The sequence below is a fragment of the Chlamydotis macqueenii genome, chromosome 2 (assembly GCF_036417535.1).
Source record: "Chlamydotis macqueenii isolate bChlMac1 chromosome 2, bChlMac1.mat, whole genome shotgun sequence".
Classification (NCBI taxonomy): domain Eukaryota; kingdom Metazoa; phylum Chordata; class Aves; order Otidiformes; family Otididae; genus Chlamydotis; species Chlamydotis macqueenii.
In genome coordinates this window covers 42,669,801-42,690,238 of record NC_141557.1, presented here as the reverse complement: position 1 = coordinate 42,690,238, position 20,438 = coordinate 42,669,801, and the positions used below count along the sequence as shown (strand labels likewise).

General features: G+C 43.1%; 1 protein-coding gene across 3 annotated transcripts in view; it reads right to left on the bottom strand.

Moving 5' to 3' along the window:
• Positions 1 to 20,438, bottom strand: part of RBMS3 (RNA binding motif single stranded interacting protein 3) — a 723,800-nt gene that overhangs the window by 440,732 nt on the left and 262,630 nt on the right. For 2 of the 3 annotated variants that reach the window (XM_086742737.1, XM_086742738.1), the window contains exon 1: positions 16,332 to 16,687. The exons of the other annotated variant lie outside the window; for it this stretch is intronic. In XM_086742737.1, the coding sequence (XP_086598863.1) occupies positions 16,332 to 16,406 (75 nt within the window). In that variant the 5' untranslated portion in view covers positions 16,407 to 16,687. Of the gene's footprint in view, positions 1 to 16,331; positions 16,688 to 20,438 lie in introns of those variants that run through there. 3 annotated transcript variants of the gene reach the window in all.

The following is a 20,438-nucleotide window of genomic DNA, read 5'->3' as shown; positions in this document are numbered from 1 at the left end:
AAGACAGAGGAAACAATGATGTTATTTTTATTTCTCTTTGAAACGATTTGGGAAGAGCTAAGTACCTTGTTTAAACAGACAGATTACATAGCTGGATAGCTAGATTAGCCGCACAAGACTAACATTGAAACGGTTCAGAACTGAATATCCAAACCAGTTAGTAAATCCTCTCACTGTAATCTTGCTAGTTTTAAGAATTTATTTACATCTACTAATTTAAACATTTATTTTTACTTTTACCATACAGAACTGGTATGCATCACCTGTAAAATGTAAATATTATATGAATGTTTTTCAAACAATCTAGATAACATTGAACAAAGAAGAAAACTTCTGTAGCACTAGATATTGGATAACTTGTCCCTTATCTGCTTGATGTGACATTTAGGAAAATGCATTTTTAAAAGTCAGTAATGTATTCTGACTTTAACGATGGTGATTCTTGTACCCCAGAACCTCAGTAAAAATAATAAAAAGAAAAAAGAAAAACTTGAATAACATCTCCCAAAGCAATAATTTTAAAAAACTACTTTACTATTATAATGTAAAATTAAATAAGACTAATATTTCACTTGAAAAATCCCGCCCAATGCATTTTCTCAACCCCCTAAAGAAAGACGTGCCAAAGATTGCAGAGTTCACTAGGGACTTCAAAGTTGCTATCAATCTCTATATAGAAAGCATTCAGATACTGCAGTGATGGGCAGCAGTATAAAGAGAGAGAGAAAAATAGATAAAATGCCCTCAGGAACAAGTTTCTTCCAGGAAAACTTACTAAACCAAGGCTTAAATTGAAACAGTATTATTCTTCTATGTAGTGCCAGTTTTTCATCTCTTAACTCTCTATTGTTTGTAATACGCTCACAAAATGAAATTTCTTTCCTGAAGGCCAAATTCTGCCAGTCCTCTTCTCGATGAATAATTCCTCATCACGTATGCAGTACTGTGATTTCAGCAGAGTTGCTCATGAGGTGATGTTCAGCTACGAGCACATCTGGATGGCAGGATGGGGCCCAGAAGGACAGCACCTCACAAGCTATCAGTCTCCCAACACAGGCACCCCATTCATCAGTAAATCACTCTACCAACAGCAATGGGAAGAAAATTAATACAACTAAACAAATCAGGAAAGTTTTTCCTCTAGATGTCTGCTTTGGGTATTCCCACTGTTAATGCACAGAAAGCAACAGATACAGCAGCACTCAGCAGCAACATGAAACACAAACCCAAAATTTCAAAATACATGTCTAATTAAAAAAAAAGTCAGTGATCATCAGTTGACTGTTAACTCCAAAAACTCAGTCTATAAACTCAAGAAATACTCAGGACTGCAACCTACACCTAAACCTGGGGAGCCCTGGAGAGGCCAGCTGATACTTCCCAAGGTTTTTAGATGACTGTATTCTGCTTTTTTGTGTGTGTGTGACTTTGGAACCTTTTAGGGATACCTGGGTTAGACAGTCAAGCTTTTCTCTACAATCTAGAGGAAGACAAAAATTAGTACATATACAAACACACACTGAAAATTTAGATCCTTTTGAACTAATGTACTTCAGGAATAATCAATTCCTGCCACTTAATATGAGAGCTGGTAACAGACCAAAGTAGTGAGTATTTTTCAAAATGCATGTTTCATAAAAATAAACTCCACGTAACTGCTCAAGACACTTCCGTCACCTTTCTCCTCATCTAAGCAAATAATCATTTTCTGACAGCCCTTGCATCTCAAACACTACAAGATTTTTCAAAATTAAAAAAATATAAGGGAAGAAATTATGTCCATCTTCATTATCAGTTCAAAGTTGTCAACGGCAGATGAACTATGAAGTTATTTAAATCATTAACATTATGCTGCTAACAGTATGAAATGTTACCTGTAAGAGATACAGAAGTATTTGCTATTTTGGAAATACATTATATCACTGCTGTAAAATAAAAAAAAAAAAAAAAAAGAAAAAAATTCTTCTGTTGGTCTCCCAACCTCCCTTTTTTCCCCTAAGAAAAACACGGCAGAAGTGAGAGAAGATTTCCCTGTCAGCTTGTAACTGCTATTAAAAAAAAAAAAAAAAGTAACATTTAAGCCCTAAGGAGCTCCTGGTCTTCAAAAGTGCAAAGTACATACAGTTCTAGTTGAAGTTGATAGGAGCTGCAGGTGACCAGCACTTCTGACTCTGAGGCCCCAAGCTACCGTACAAAGCAGTATCCCTTTGAAATTTCAGCCTAACATTTACCAGCAGCCAACTTGCTGAAGTGCAAGACATATGCATCCCTTTCCCCCACAGTATTTACTTTTTTTAAAGCAGTGAACAGTTGTGGGAAACATGGCTTTCCCACAACGTTACAGACCTACCGAAATGGGAAGCAAGCAAGAAAAAATACCAACTCTAATCCTCTTCGAGCACGAGCCCCCAGCCATTGCACACCATTATATTTCTAGAGCTCTCACCTGCTGGGAATAGACTTCCTGTCTCACACTGACCTCACCTGCTTTGCTCTTTTGTCCAGTTCCATTTCGCCCCCCATGAAGCCAGCCAGAAACATCAGCTTAGACTTTATTTTTGAAGTGCCAGCATACCCGACACAGGCACCTCCACAGAACCACACCGCGGCTTCCTTCGCTTTGCTGCCAAGACCCAAAACACACCAGACAGCAATGCATGGGACGACGGCCACCAAACAGCAGAGGTGAAGAAATCAAAGCCCAGACAAAGCCCAGGGAAGCATAAAGGTAGTTGTGAACTGAATGCGTGCAACTGCAACCCTAAATATTAAGAAAGAAAATAAAAAAAAATTTAAAAAATAAAAAAACAAAAAAGCAATGCTACTGGGAAGACAGACTGACTCACTCCTAAGGTGATGGAGTAGCCCACAGTACATGGGTAAACACTAGACACTAGTTACCACCTACCATCCAGGTCCCGGCACTGCTCTGCAATGCGACCTCCCACCAGGCACACTGCTCATAAACTCTGGCAGGCAGGGACTGTCTTTTACCCTGGTTTTGTATGCAGCTCAGCACAACGGAACTGCATGCTCAGAGGCGGCCTGCAAACAGTAAAACATCATCAAAAAAAAAAAAAAAGAAAAAAAGAAAAAAAAAGGAAAGAGTATGACTGGCTTACGAAGTACAATTGCAGTATCTCTACTAAAAAAAAAAGTTGTGATGGTCAAACGGTAGAACAAGCACCATGACGTACACAAAAGTATTAGGTGAAAGAAAAATGAGAACCAGAAAAGCTCTGAAAAGGATGAGAAAAAAAAACAAAACAAGGGGAAAAAAATCCAAAACAGAGAAAATGGTAAAGAGGTAGGTTTGCTAAACCACAAAAGATGGACAAATAGAATAAAAATAAAACTTCTGGCTTTCCTTCCATTCTTTTCCTGCTAATGGTGCCCACATCTCGTGCCTCAGCCTTCTCAAGGTCTGTCCTTGTTACCTAAGCATCGGAACGCCTCTTTGCGACTCGGGCTGGTTAAAAAGAAGGCAAGAACCTACCTGACAATCTCTCCTGAGAGCCAATGAGAATGAGGGAAAGAGGAGGAAGGAAATAAAATTCACATATCCCAACCTGAGAATAGCTGACTAGCACAGAAAGAAAGTCACCCATTGAAGGTTAAGAAATAATAAACAACTAATAACTTACTCCCTTGCTAAAAGACCAGGAGAGATGAAGCATAAATGCAGTCTACTTCACCGGCTGCTGTTGGAGCATGGCAGTCATACTTCATTCCTCAACACACATTGTAAAATCACAATCTACATTTTCGTGGCCACTGGCACAGTTCCGTGTTCTGCTTTGAAAATACCAATAATCCACCATGGTTGATAGTGTTTTCATATACTAAAAAAAAAAAAAAAAAAAAAAAAAAAACACCCAAAAAAACCCAAACAAACAAAAAAAAAACCCCACCCAAACCACAAAAAAAAAAAAAAAAAAAAAAACCAACCCTTGGGACACAAGAAGTTATCAGCATCAGGAATATAATCCATTTCTCTCCCATCCACAACTTACCTTTGAGTCAAAGAAGCCATAATTTTTTAAAATGCAACTACTTCCCACACAACAGTAAGGGAAGCACATATGATAATGTTAAAAGCTAAGATGAGAGGAATAAAAAAAGTAATGACAACAAAAAAAAAATCTAAAATAAGTCCTGGCAAGACACATAACGTTGGGCATAAGAAAAGCAAAGCCAGTTGGCTCTGATGAATCTGTGTCCATCAACTACTGTTCAGCTAACACCTACCCATAAATAACTTATTTGCTACTCCCTTGCTGATTAACAGGGTGCTGTAGCTTGGAACAATTATCCTGAAGGACTCAAACACAGAGCAGTCCCTACATTACACTGATCAAATCGTGACAATTGTTTTGAATATCCTTCCCATCAGTGCCTGACAGGAGGCTCCGCAAGGGCCAGCGAGGCTGGAGGCTGTGGGCAGGCACTGTGTTTCAAAGAGTTTGCCACTCTTTTACCTGAAAGGATGAAGTAGTCCTTTGCACCCTTTTCCAGGCATCCACTAAGTTTTCAATGTCTTCTGGAAAAATGTGGGCCAAGCGCTGTTTGAATCTCTACAGCAGTGCAAGCTGGGCCCTGATCTGCCCCTCATATCACTGGTCATACATCACAAATGTCCCGGGCACCTTAGCAGGACTGCAGGCAATCACCTTCCCCAACACCGAAACACTGAAGCAACAGGGAATTCCTCTCCTCCAGAAAAGTATGTCGCAGAATCATAGAATAGTTTGTGTTGGAAGGGATCTTTCAAGGTCATCTAGTCCAGCTCCCCTGAAAGAAGCAGGGACATCTCCAACCAGATCAGGTTGCTCAGAGCCCCATCCAACCTGGCCTTGAATGTTTCCAGGGATGGGGCATCCACCACCTCTCTGGGCAACCTGATCCAGTGTTTCACCATCCCTCACCGTAAATTTTTTTTTCCTTATGTCCAGTCTGAATCTGCTTCCTTCTATTTTAAAACCATTACCCCTTGTCCTGTCACAACAAGCCCTGCTGAAGAGTTTCTCCCCATCTTTCCTATAGGCCCCCTTTAGGTACTGGAAGGCCACTATAAGATCTCCCTGGAGCCTTCTCTTCTCCAGGCTGAACAGCTCCAGCTCTCTCAGCCTGTCCTCATAGGAAAGGTGCTCCAGCCCTCTGATCATCTTTGGGGCCCTACTCTGTCCTTTTACTCTGCTTCATTTCTGCTCTTCCCCAGCAGAAAGGCCCAAGGGCTGGAAGGTGTAACGTTGAACCAGCTAGGCTGGTTCCAGCACTCACTTAATGTAAATGATTTTTCGAAGTGCTCTGTAATTCTGGATGCCCCATCTGGGAGTCATATTGGGTCTGGCTTAAAATGTTTTTGAGACCTCCATCTGTTGGAATTGTGGGCACTCAGCACTTCTGGATAAGAGAGATTAACATGCCACTTTCTGCAAATGTTTTCCCTTTATTTTCCCAGCTTTGCCTCCACTCTTTTACCACTCACAGACTGCATTTGCTCATAAAGCAACAACAAAATTCCCCACCTCCACGTTCTGCCCGAAAAGAGAAGGTGTAGATGCTACACAAGTCAATCCCCAAACTCTCCGTAATCCGATACAGGCTTCTGGAGGCCGAGACCATTATTTGCGTGCAGCCATTACATGAGCAAATAAGGTGTTTAAAGCACCTCTCAGAATGGGCTCTGAAGATTAGTTAATGTTTATACAGCCCGCTGAAAACTGAAATGACTGCTACATGCTAAGTATTACCATCACCAGGGATCCATTTAAGTAAATGCAGGGCAGAAAGTGAAGGAAACAAAACTTATTTCTTCCGTCCAGCACAATTATTGCCAGACTTATGCATGCTAAAAACACCCAATAAGCCATCTAACACAATAAATTAATGTTTATGTTCTCAAGTTTAGACAATCTTATGCTGAAAGCTTTTCAAACTACAGGAAATTGCACGTTGCGGAGGGACAACTGTATACAATTACAGTGATTTTGTAACATGGCAGAGATATAAAGCAGTGGCCGGCAAAGCTTCTAAATCACACAGATAACAAGTACATCCTGGCGGACCAGTACTCTACAGCATTCGCACAGCTGTTTCTAGAGATGGGATTTATAGCCATAATGTCAAAATTCAAGATGACTTCGTGCATTGCACACCTGTATCTGTGAGGCAACCACAGGTAAGTGTGATCAGCGCATACCACTACTGCCATCCTGGAGTCACCATACGTCAGCCAGACATATTATTATCCCATCTTGCACCACCACATGGCACCCATAGTAAAAGCGACACCAAAAAGACACTTTTACTGGAAATATTTGGATCAACCTTTGTTTTTCTTTAGGATGCAAAAGCTCTGAAGAGATACGAAGAGCACAAACACGAAATCCAGTGAGTGTGATGCTCTCCCAGGCAGAAAGCTCCCAGCTGCTTTGCTAAAGGCCACAACGATACATCTGCTTTATGCCTGTTTTCACGAAGGATTGTTTAACAGCACTTAGTGCAGCTCTATCTTGACACAGTAAACATCGTCTTAATGCAGCCCAGGTAAAGCATTCAGCTTACCAAGTCCTACCGCACGCTTTGTCAAACATCTGAAGGACTGCAGTGCCTCTGACTTTTTTCTGATGTCTTTCAGGTATATAAAGAGGTATTAAAGGTAGTTTTTGTGAATGCAAAACCAGGCAGGGACTCGTATATATATAGCTCTTGTATAGGAGCTATCGGTCCTATTCTTTACCTTATTCATTGTACCTTTCACAGCTCTTTTCATCACCAGTCTCCCTTCCACTAAACAATTTCAGAAGCGTCATTTGCTCACTAAATGAGTAAGTATTATACTGTTCAGTTACATAGGGCAGATTATCAGTTTGTGTGTATCAGCTAAGCAGAACATCGACAGCTGTGCAGACACATCTCAGCTGATACTAAAAGAAGTCTTGTTGGCAGTTTTGGTCTTAAAGTAAATACACTGAAAAACTTAGCTCCAATTAGGTTGAGAGGCAGATACAATTTTCTGGAATGAATACTAAACGATTGCCACCGATAACACCATCTCCGCAAAATATCTTGGTTGGTTTGCCTTAAAAAGACATTTTCAAGATAAAGCGTTCTGTCTTAAAAGTGATACGTCCCTGCTGTTTGTGTGTTCACAAAAATCTGAATTTTATATTTTAAGCCGTGTGCTATGCTTCATTAATATGAAATCACCATCCTGCATCACAGACATATTAGCCGAGCTCGAAGTGACCTAATTCATTTTTAATATTTCATAGTTTGTTAAAAGCTGAAACGAGAGATCACTAACACCACTCTGACACCCCCTGTCAGGAATCAAAAGATGTAGGGAAAAGGTCATGTACTTACTAACTGGTACGAAACCAAATTCATCACTATAAAATGAGAGAACAGAAACGAAGACTGCATTTCCCATTATGCTACTCTCTTTGTAAGAGCATCCATCAACCTGCACGATACCAACAAGCAGAATTTATTTATATGCATGTCTCCCAATAAAAGGTCAGAGAGATGTGAGAAAGAGAAGAAATAAGAATTGCAGCCTTTGTCTAAGCAAGGAGTAGTTCCTTCCCTTTAAAGCAAACTCAGCAGCAACAGCCTTTGAAGACCAAAAGGAGAAACAATTCCCAACCACATAAAGAAACTAACAAGTCCCTTATATGGCTAAGAATTGCAATGCCTTTTTTTTTTTCCACAGCTGGAAAAATTAGAACAAGAGGGAAAAATAGAGCAAACTTTAAACAGGCAGTTCTCCGAGCACCAGGGAATTCACACAGGCGCATCATTCCAGCTTTAAGAACTGCCAGATACTTTCTTCTTTAAAGGGAAGGAGGACATTACACCAGGTGAGTCCCTGAAATCTAGATTTTAACTCTCCTGCTGTAACTATGGATACCTAGCTTTAAAAACCTTTTGTGATGTAGTGGTACACCAGGCTCCCTTATCTCCTCTTTTGGTAAAACACCTCCATCTGAAGTCCCCTAATCTCCCTTTATCTCACAGGTCACCGATGCATCACCTCAAGGTTTTGCCAGCTTAGACATCGCACGTCCAAAACAGCCCTCTGCCCCATCTACTGCATCTCCAACCTGCCTCTCGGCCTCCGCTAGCCCTGGGGTGAAGGTTGCCAGCTTCTCACTCCAGAAGGCAACTAGATTGCATTGCACATTGCTTCAAACAACCAGAGGGTTTCTTGCAAGTGAAGTCAAACGGGACTGGAGGGTTGATCCAGCCCTGCTGCCTCCCGTCGGCACAACGCCGCACGCAGAAAGGTCAGGCTCCCGCGCAGCGTCGATACTGAACTTTGAATGGCTCAGCCTGGCTGGTCTCTAAATATAGCTGGGCAGAGGAAGGGCTGCGAAAGGGGGTAGGGAAGGGAGTGGGACAGAAGCCAAATGAGCAATCAGTTAAACAGAACACCGCCGTGTCGGTCCACCCATAAGATTCTCCCACTCTTCTCTGCCACGCTCTGCAGCAGAGTGAGCAGAGTATTTAAGTGCAGCTTCAGCGTTTCGTCTATTAATGCAAACTCACAGAATAAGAACAAATTGCTGCTTGATTTATACTTGGGGGGGGGGGGTACAAATCTGTTCGACAACTTTTCTTCTTGAATAAATCTGAATCGCATAGGATCCAGTACATGACAGCCCATAAATCATCATCAGCCACATGGTACCACCCATAAAACACGTGTCACGGAGACACCAATGAGGAACAAAGTATCAGAGAGCTTTAGATCATAAACACGCACTTTTACGCGTCTTTGGGCTTCTACGATGATCTGTAGAAGTCAAGTGGTTTATTCCATTCATTTGCATCTGAATGGAGTCAGTACAATTAACAGAGGAACGCTTATAGAAAATCTGTCCAAACAATTTCATCCAGATAAACTTACCACAAACAAAATGTTTTAAAATGTAAATGTTTAATTTTTAATATATGACCACGCTTGATACTGCAGTCGACTTTACAACAAAATCCCACCATGGTTGCAAGCAAGCAAGCACAGAAACAAACAAGGAAGACAAGAAGAAAAAAAACAAACAAAAAAAAAATCTTTGCATGCAAAAATAGGAGAACTAATCTTTTTCTCTTATTTGACAGTGTCAGGTCTGAAAAGTCTTTCAGCTAATAAAAACTTATAGAAGAGATTAGACTTTGCTCTAAACCAACACAAATCAAGAAGACAGTATGGCTGGGGAATTTAACAGGAGCCTCCAGCCTGCAACTACAGATGGGACAAGCGTCCTCTGCTGCACGTCTCCACCTAGAAACACTGTATCCTCAGAGAAGACTCACACAGAAAACTGACTTGTTTCAAATTTCAGAGAGGCTACACAGTATTTTTATCTCAAGAATTATACAAATAAAAGCAAAACCAGCTCTCGGCTCTATCCTTTAGGTTTTGTGGATCAACCAGGCTCGCTCTCTCACAGAAATTGCTAATCTTCACTATAGGCACCGGGCTGCCTGCGAGACATCTCCTATGGCAATTAGGCTTCTGCTACATCTAAATCACATCTCAACTGTGGCAGAGAAAGAGACAGACAGAAAGACAGAGCATCTGGTTTTTGCTGCTCATTCTCCAAAATTATAAATCAGAATAAGTAATGTTAAACAGAAATTATAGCCACAGAAAACCCAAAACACTGGTAAATATCACATGAGTTATGTCCTCATCCGCTTGTATGACGTAGAATCACGTTGATAGGCAGTCCTTATTTCTTTTGTAACCTGCATTTATTTTTTTAATTTTTTTAAACCTGCATATTGTTCAGCTGTCCTGATTTTACCAGGCAGAACAGTAAGTGCTTTCTGGGCCTGATTCTGCCTTACTGAAGACAAGTGAAGCTCACTCACTGATTTTTCGAGGGAAGCAGAACAGATCCCTCTCGCTATAACTTCTATTCAATAACATTATTGTTAATCGGCTACTTAAAATATCGCTATGTCACTCTGCATCAGTAGACGCTGTTCTCAGGCTAATACCCTCCACATTTAGGGTAGATCTCTCTGTGTAAAAGTGTTTATTTCTCAGCTTCCCTCCATCACTCAATCTCGCCCATAGGAGTGGGAAAGCAATTGCGAAACACCGCTACGCAAACACTCACAAATACAGGCTGTGACGATTTCTGAGTAAATCACTGTTCTCCGCCTCCCTCCTCTGCCCATCTGCGCTCTTTGGTATGGAACAACTATATCATAAAAGCTCTTATTCACACATGCTTTTGATATTACACTATTTAATCACATACAGCTGTAGCTGATGAGACCGTTACAAAACACAATTTTAATGCAGCACTGGAAGCAAGTTCTGGAGACACATCAACCATTTTCCTCTACATAAAATTTCTAACATTAAAAGACTTTTCTTCAAGAAAAACAAAACACAAAATAATAATAATAAAACCAGACCACTCTTTTTTAAAAAAATAAAAAATAAAAATCTGCTTCTCTTCCTGGACACTCTGGAATGGGCTTGTTTGCAAGTGAACTCGAAGTCCCTGCCTGGAGTATAGATAGTGACAAACCCACTTCTCCCACACCAAAAATAAAAACATAAATAAATAAATATTAAAATCCCTGTTTGCAATTATATGCAAAGGGAACACTATCTAGGCTACTTGCAGCAAGACCTGAAATGAACTCAGGCATCCTACTTGGAACACATCCTTTCTTACCTGGTTTTTAATTCATTGAAATTTAAGAACAGTCCAGTGATTTTTACCAAGATACTTGAATTAAAGTGGGAATATACCATCAGGCTTACTTTGAAAGGCCCCCACGCACTAAAAACCAAACCAGTCCAGTTCCGAAGCATTGTACTTTACTTTTGAAGGTGCAGTTTGTATAACTGCATTACACCATTAACACACAGCATTTGCCACAGCAAAATCTATGTAGCCTAATCTGGCAAAGAATTCTAACTTCTATCTTTTGTTATGGAAGTAAAATACATGCTTGCAAAACAAATTGCTGTAGCATATAGTGATACATAGATGTTCAAAAGAGTAAAAATTTGAACTTTTCTTTCCCTCAGTTTTTTGGGGTTTTTTGTTTGTTTGTTTTTGTTTTTTTTTTTAAATTTAACAGACTTTCATTGAGACAACACAGAAAAGGAAGATCAACCAAGAGATGCAACATTATTTTAATATCTATCATGGTGTTCCTTACAGCAGTAAAAGTATTTTTATCCAGGCACATACAGATAAATGGCAAACAAACAAGTTCTTATATTTCTGCATTTTTTCAGAGGAACATAACTTTTATCTTCCTTATTGTTTAAAGCAACTGGCAAAATACTAGAGTTAGATAATAACATTACTGTCAAAATTACAACCAAGCTTAAACATTTTTAAATGGCATTTAAACACATTCGTATTTCTTTCGGGCAGCTCTCGGAGGCATTTAAAACACGCTGCGCCATGGCGAATCAAAGAGGGGCTAAGCGCGAACGAACTTCATTCCTAGAAATGCATTTCTCTATTTGCAAGTGTTTGCCTTTACTTTGGCATGATCACATGGGCTCCAGCTAGACTTTTGAGCTCTGGCAGCCATCCAAGCTGCAGATGGTTGGAAATGCAGCCTGAAATCAGTGTGTGGTTGATGAATTACTCCTTACACCTGACCCCTGCTTCACACCAGGCACCAAACACAATCTGAACACTACCAGCCAGAGAAGCCCTGTCAGGCATCTCCGTATCTGGAATGCTTTCCTCAAGGCCTTCTGTATGGCCAGATGGCCAAAAGTGGGGAATGTGGTAAACTCGCTAAACAGAAACGTGAGTGGCAAGAGAGCACAGGATTGGTAGGTACAAGGCAAAGGGAGGCAAGATCTTTGCGCCGATTCCAAAAATGCACTGTCTAAAAGAGGCTGATGGAGCAAGGCATACTCATGGCATGCAACTGAAAGAGGTCCCCGACACCTTTGTGCCAAAGGATGCCCTAAAAATGGCAAAAAGGAGACAAAACACATCCACACACCCAAATGTGTACCCATAAAATGACTTTATCGAGCTTAAACTCTGAGTACACCTGTTGAATTTCCCAATTGTTTTTCCCTCAGCTGGGGCACGTAGACATGCTTGTTAAACCACTCTTGCCTGCAGGCCAGTCTGCACACTTTTCACATCCGTAGAGACAGGATTTTATTCACGTAGGTGTTGGGAAATCACACTTCTTCCTTTTACATGTGTTCACGTGTGCATTAGGCATACAGAGATGAAGAAGCACTGTGGGTACAGTAAACGTCACCTCTCCCTTTGGGGTATTTCAGCCTTCCGACTGGGTAGCAGAGTCAACATCACGAGAGTTAAAGTATCAAACCCAAACCATGACTAATAGGTAAGAAATATCTAGAGAATGCATGAAAGCAAACTGCACAGAAATAGCTGCTAAACTGGCATATTTTTACCCTAAATGCAGGTACAGCAAACGTAAACCAAATAATTCCTGTCTGCAGGTAACTGTGGCACCTCCTCCTTTCTACCCAAGTGATTCAGGTTTTTTCAGTAGCCTGTTTGCAGAGAGCGCTAGGTCTAATCATAAGCTGCAGAGGATAAAGATAAAACACAGTGTCTACTACATTAAAGAGACTCTTTCAAACATATTCAAATAGTTCAGTTCATATTTTTCTCCCCCTTTTTCGTATCATTACACGATATTTCATGGTGCTCAGTTTTGTTTTCCACTGTGCAAAATGGCAAAGGGAAAAGAATTTGCTTTGGCAAGCAAGAAACTCAAGAAATAAATTCAGACCACAATGTAAGATTCGGCATCGTTATCGTTTCATATGTGACAATTTACAACATGCTCCTGTAAACTAGTTGTTTGAGTAGTTACGCCACCAGCAAGGATGTAACTAAGGAAATTCACTTAACATCTCAAAATAAAATAAAACACTACTATGGATTCTCATCAGATATACATGAGCTGAGCCACCTCTGTGCAATATTCCTTGCAGCAAAAACACAAGATTACCCTCCACTTATAACAGTAACCAAGAACGTTTGTTCTGAAATAAACTCCTAGGACAACCGGACTCTGCTCTCAGGATCTGCCTAAAGAAGGTCCAACACTGTACTTTCAAACTGCACTTGTCAGACAGCGTCATGCCAAAACAAGAAAAATAAGGTTATGTCTTTCCTCAAGCTCAGGGCTTGTCCTTAAGAGACATATTAAACTCCTTGCAATTGTCTCCTAAAGACTGACCTTCCTCCCCACCCTGTCCTTGTCCTTTTTGGATGACAACGGGTTTGTCTAAACCTGCAATTAAAGTTTTAGCTTCAGTGGTGGCATCTGATAATGAAGGAGCACAAGTAAATTGAATAATGAGTGCATGCTTCATGTTCCACAAAAGGCCACGAAATACTAAAAACTTAAAGCAATCTGACAAACATACGGAATCCATTTTTTCTATTTATAATCCCATTACCCATTTAGCTATTAATTTACACCATTTCTGCACAACAACACGCTAGCTATGTTAGAAGACACAAACACGGAGCGTAGACTGAGATCTTGCGCAGCTCCCTGCTCCCCCATGAGAAGGACGTGATGTACAGGAACACGGTGCTTCTCAAAAAGGAATCCAGACAACTTCACCAAACAAGCGAAGCAAAAGCAGCGCTTCACCCCATCATGCTGGGGAACACAAATTTCCAAACTTCACCCGTTGAACGTGCTGCCGCTCTATGTTTCACAAGCTGTACGCAAATGCCATAAGAAAGCCTAGAATTTCTTTCTTAATTACAAATGAATGCCACCCCCCCACCCCCAGCATGCATGACTACGAGCATAAAAACGCATTCTTTCTGTAGAGCTGAATCCCACCATACTCAGTACAAAGACCAGTTTTTGGAAAATAAAAAAGCTGGAGTTCACAGGACGGCTGGAATCATACGGGGGTTTATTAATCTGTGCTGCTCCAACAGGCATGGTAAAAGATACAGCTCTCCACCACAACGTTATTTGATTACCCGACTATTAGCTTTAGACATACAATGGATCTAACTGCTTTAAAATGTCCCAGAAGCTGATGGCTAGCTTTAAGGTAACAGAATCCAGATGCTGCCTGTCTGCACCGCTCTAAACTCTTAAGGTCTATAGCACAGAAATACTTGTACACGTGTGTATATGTATGTGTGTGTATCTGTGTTTATTATTCAGGTTTTGCGTATACACTTAACCGTGGAGCAAGGAAAAAAAAAAAAAAAGCCATATAAAACATATCACCAATTTGAAATTTTACCTGTCCTCACAGTAAAAGCACATGTGTGCAAAGACAGACGCACATGACTTTTCACAGGGTTGATAATTTTATATACCAGCTATAAAAGCGCGTTTAATTTCTTTTTTAAACCATCGGGTTAAAAAAAGCCACAGTACGGAAAAGCTATTGTTACTATTTTAAACTCAAATACAAGGTTAATTTCCTCAAAAAGCTTATTTCACAAAGTTAAAAAAAAATAAGCAAAAAAGGGAAAAAAAAAAAAAAGATTGGCAAAATGTAAGCTACGTGAGTAAAAAGCATGGAATGTCCAATATTTCTCCTCCAATACTTGAGGCTATTGTTCTTTCAAAAAACCACCATCAATTGTTTCATGTCCTTGGCTGCCAGGTTTTGAGGAATAGCATCAGTCTGTGCGCCCCAATCCCCCAAACAGTTAAAGCTATAGGCAATATTGCAGTCGAGCTAGTGACGGGCTGCTGCTGCAACAGCAACCACACACACTAAATGGTCACAAAGGTAAAATGCAATTTGGATCGACCTTGAAAGGAAGGAAAAAAAAAAAGCCGATAAAAATCACTCCAAAATATAAAATTAAAAAAGGCTAAATTTTATACAAAAAAAAAAAAACAACCCTTGTACAGTACAGTGAAAGAGAGCAGAGCAAAGGAAGCGAGAGGTAACCCTGCCATGAATCACATTGAGTGGTTCTGGTGTCATCATGACTCCAACCAGCCTGATTCGCAGTTTTGACAATTAGTAAATTTATATAATGCAGCAGTCGGGCTATAAATGTTAACGGGAAAGTAGTTTCATGAACAAGGAAATATTCCTTTCAGAACTGCAGCCAGTTCAGCGCGCTCCAAACCAAAAGTCTGGAGAAGTCAGCCTCCCCCGTGGCACTTCACCGCACACAGGCGCACACGTCAAATGTCCCATGTGTTACATTTGCCACAGAAGCGCAATGTGTGTATGTGTCTGCAGTGCCACACGCACATGTGTGCGCCCTGTCTATTTCTTCCCTCCCTAAAGGACGTTAGTTTATTGACAGAAACTGTGAATCTGTGGCTGTGAGGTCACACGTCAGAATAGTATTTTTTTTCCTTTTTTTTTTCTTGGGTTTTTTCCCTCCTTTTTTTTTTTTTTTTTTAATTTTACATATAGTGTCCTAACACGGTTTGCAAACTTTCGGTTTAGGGCTTTCTTTTGTTACTGTCCCATAGTCACACAGGAAATCTTTTCAGAGAGCAGACTATTATACAATGGCATTAGGGGAGGGTGGAAAAAAAAAAAAAAAAAAAAAGCTCTAATTAACTAACTCATGGCCAGGTAGCATCGACTTCACTCAGCCTCTTCAGGAGATGCAGGCCTGCTTTCCAGTCTGCTGGCATTTTAAAAATTATTAAGAAAAGAAGAAAAAGGAAGAGTCCACACTCGGATACTCTCTCCAAAAGTAGCTGCCCTCTATTTCTAGACCTTCTAAACGCAACACAGTACAGCCGTATCATCCTCAATATTTAATGAAACATTAAAAGCGGCGCAATGCACTGAAACAAACTCCACCAGATTTACAGTCGGTGAGCTCCGAGCTCTCCTCCGAGCTCCGCAGCATCTCCTCCTCAGCTGATTAAAAGTTTGAGTTGCCACAGACAGCTTTTCTAACAGCAAAACGCTTTTCAGCCTCAAATAAACTGTGGAGATCGCTGGCAGAGCCACCCAGAAGAGCGTTTCGTGCCTGATGCTGTCCAGAGCAATCTTTATCCCGTGCCATAATAAACACACTACCTGCCCGCTGTTACGATAGCGTTAACCGCACCGGTCTCCCCAAACAATAAAAGGAATTAGCCGACGCCAGCAGCCCTTGGGGGGGGGGAAATAATAAATGAATTAAAATAAAGAAAGAAACGGAGGAGAGGGCAGACTGTAACCTCCCTGCCTCTCTCACGCCTGCTTTCTGCCTACCAGCTCGGCGGCTCTGCCTGACACCCAACCCGAGGAAGGGAGGGAAGGAAAAATCGCCCGGCAGAACAGGCGAGCCAGCAATCCCCGCCGAGCCCCCGGCCCCGCCGCCGCCCCCCCGTACCTTGGTTTGGAGATAGTGGGGGTAGTAGTAGGTGTACTGGGGGTACATTGGCTGCTGGTCCAGGCGTTTGCCCATGTAGCTGGAGTCCTTCTGGCTGGTGCAGGGAACTCGTTGGCAAGGGTGTAGTGCCCCAGGGCCTTTCTTCCTCTCACGCCGCTATTCCTGACAGCGCGGGCGACGGAGGAGGAGGAGGAGGAGAAGAAGGAGGAGGAGGCGGCTGCCGAGACTTCCTCGCCGTCTACCGCACGCTACTTCCAGCGCAGCCAAAAACGCGCCCGCACGCACATGTATCTGTGTGTGTGTGTGTGAGGAGGGTTGCGTGAGGGGGGCTGGGTGGGCAAGTGAAGCCCCCTGCCCCGCTGGCAGCAGCGTGTCCCCGGTGGTGCCCGCTGCCCGGTTCGGGGGGGGGGGGGGGGGAGGGTGAACGGGGGGTGGAGGGAGGGGACGTCCTGCCAGAGGAGCTAGGGAGGCAGCGCAACTCCGAGCCGCCGCAGAGCCGCTCGCTTCTCCTCGTCCTTTCCTCGCCCCGCTCTCGAGCCCTCCCCTCTCGCTCCCCACCCACCCACTTCCAACCACAAAAAAAAAAAAAAAAAAAAAAAAAAAAAAAAATTTTAAAAAAGGAAAAAAAAAAGAAAAGAAAAAAAAAAGGGGGGGGGAGGGAAGAGCCTTCCCCAGCCTAGTTGCCGCTGCCTCCCTGACGGAGTGACATGGTGCTCAGGGCTCGTCCTGTCTTTCATTCAAACCCCCTCCGCGCCGCGCCGCCGGTGGGAGGGACCTCGGCGCGCCGCTCCCCCGGGAGGCCGGCGCAGGCCGCGCCACCGCCTCCGCGCCCCCGATCGCCCCCGCCCTCCTCCCCGCCGCCGCCACCACCACTGCGGCCCCCGCCCCGCTCCGCTCCGCCCCGCCCGGCCCGGGGAACGCCTAAAACCGGCCGTGGGACCCGGGAAATCCTAACGCCGGGAGGCGGAGTGTCGGGGGAGAAACCCCCACGTTGCTTTTTTTTTTATGCATTTATTTATTTATTTATTAAGAAACAGGCAGGGGAAGGTCACGGAGCCTGGTCGCCGAGGAGGGAAGTCGTCGTCGTCGTTGTGTCCCTACCCCACCCCACTCCCTTCTCCCCCCCCCCCTCCCCACCGAAAACTACGTCGTCCCGTCATCCGGCACTTGGCGGAGAGGCGACCCGCGGCCAGACATATTGCATACAGACTTTGTTAGACCGCTTATATAAGAGCGGGTTTATTTAAAGTTGGAACAAAATGGAGGAAGAGGGTAAAGAGGAAACTCGCCCGGCCTGACTCTATGGGTGCCTTCAGCCAGACGTCCGGGAAATACCACGGTGCCACAAAAGTTACCCGCGGCTCCGTTCCCCTCTCTAAAACATGGCTCCCCCGGCCGCCCCCCCACCCTCGGCCGCCCGGACCCAGGTGGGGGCCGGGTTTGGGACCCGCACCCCGCGGGGAGCCCCGCACCTGCCACAACCCCCAGCCTGGGGCACCACGTTGGTGCCAGGTATTCATCCTCCCAAAGAGGCGACGGAAGGGTATGTCTTGCTACAGGACTACAAATCACCAGTAATAAAGTGCGTGGATAACAAAAATCCTTTCCTCTTGTACACAAATCCCAGCGTTCCCCCCCCCCCCCTTTTTTTTTTTTCCAATCACTTATTCCTTTAACACGTCATCAAATTCCTGGGCCTTTCTACAGTGGCTTTGCCCATTTATAAATTCAAGGGAAAAAAACGTGGGGCAGCAGTTTCTTTTTTGTTTTTATTTAAATCATTGGTAGTATTGCAGCAGGATTGTCAGCTGCTGTATTATCAACCAAATTGCTTCGGGGAAAAAAAAAAAGAATTATAAAAAGAATTTCTTTAAAGGGACACTTCTCAAGGCTGGTAGAGCTAAAATTAGACTTGCCAGCTGTGTTTTGGTTTGTGGGCACGTGCTTGCACATGACAGGAACATGGAAATATCACGCTTCGCTTTGGCAGTTTGCTGTTCTCGTAAGCGGAGGGTTTTGTTATGGATTCCTATAACTGCCCCATAGCCAGTTAGCTCACAAGCAGAAAAAAAAAAGCAAACAGCTGAAGGAAATGGGCAGTGTGGGAAGCTATCCACATGCTCAACACACTGCCCGTGTATCTGTATACTACACAGATACACTCTGCTTTCACCATCGGCCATTAATCATTATTAACTGTTGGCATTTAGGTGCCAGTCCTGTGCCACACGGTAGGAACAAGGTGCCAGTCTATATTTGCCCCATGTTTCAGGAGAAAAACTTTTGCAAAAGGAGTACTCTGTTCCCAGAGCGCTGTACAGGTGTTAACCGGGCACTCTTGCCCAGCCGGAGGAGCTCCGTGGAGCACTACCACCACCCCAGCTTCCAAACCTGCCAAAACAGAAGAAAGGCCAGGTGGGGTAAACTATTGAGTATTTTCAATTGCTGCTGAAGTACAAGCTGGCCAGTACCGCGTGGTCCCTCAGAAGCTCAGAGCAGAGGTGAATGAAGAAGATAAGAACGGGAGGAGAAGACTGCAATTCCCAGCTCCCAGCCCTGTGCTGGGTTTATATCGCTGCTCAGCTTTAAATACGCTGCCTCTCAGGGTAGTGTGTGATACTCCAGTGATACTCTTGGTTACGCTCTTTTCTCTCTCCCCCTCGCTTTCCCCGAGGGTGAAATAGACTGTTTGAGGGTTGATATCTGCAGAAGTGAACCGTGATTACTTGACGGTAGGTGATACTTTGAGCCTGACAACTTTCAGATTGTTCTTTCAACTGCCGGAATTAAGTTGTTGTGCTTCTCTCCCCACCTTCTCACTTTTCCCTCAGGATATTAACGCAGTTTTTCTTGCTAAGCGGTTTGCTTGTAGAAGTGGATGTAACCAGATTTGGGGGAAGAAAGAACCTATGTGTACAGAGTGAAAGGAAAAATACTAAGGAAGTAGAAAACCTCACATTCTGACCAAGAGATCTATCTGAACATGCAAGACTTGCTGTGGCCATTATTTTAAGTCCAGGAAGGACCATTTTGGCTATGTCACCTGACTACTGTGAGTATTTCACATGGTGCCATAGAATTTCAACACAAGATTTCCACACACACCCTGCTCCCATCAGATGCACTGGCTGGTAGCACCAGCAGTTCTCGCAACTAGGAAAAGATTGGGAGCCTCAGGAAAAGCCGGACTGTCACCTAAGCGGGTAACAGCTCCACCTTCCTCCTGTTCTCTCCAAGAAAAAGTCTTAAACGTGCAGATCATTTAGGTTTCCCTTTTCACCTGTAATGCTGTCGAGGTGCTGAGCAGTCTCTGCTGTTTGTTCCGAGTGCTCAGCACCTTGCATGATCGAGCCTTCAGAGATGCAAGATAGAGTGGAGGCAGCAAAAATAGGAATTCAATATAAAAGAGTTGGGGGCCAAGGGGAGAAGACGGGAGGCAATATAATATAGCAAAAATGCAAATGAACCACCACAAAGGCAGATTTAGATAGCACACAGCCTCTGAACAAATGCTAGCACTGGAAAATGGAAAATTTCCATTTGCAAAATACAGACATCAAAAAGATCATCTGTGACTCGGGAGCACACTGTTTAAATAGAATCCCCTTCATTTTCTGGCCTGTGCATCTGAATAACTGAATCCACTTGCAAACTGAAATAGCAGTTTGCCTACCGAGTGTTAAGTATAAATGTTCCTCAAAAGAAAAGACAAGCTGTTCGATCCCAGCGAGCAACAGCAAGAGAACTTCACAACTTTTCTTCTCCTATCAGAGGCTCATTATCAAGCCCAAGCCAGGCCCGCTCGCGGGAATCCAGCGAGCGAGCCGAGTCCCAGCGTACCTGACAAGGCACTGCTGCCGCCAGTGTCACCGACCTGGGGGCAGATTCACAAGACAGATGAGCAATAAGGATCTCTTCAATGGGAAATTTAGAAATGAAATAAAATAAATGGGAACAAATCAACTGTAAACCAGACAGCCAAATACATTCGAAGGCAAGCGCCAAACGATATTAAGTCGGCAACAACCAAAGCCGTGGATAAGAAAGCTGGAGTTAACTGACAGAAAAAAAAAAAAAAGAGAATGCTTCTCCTGGCAGCCTGAAGTA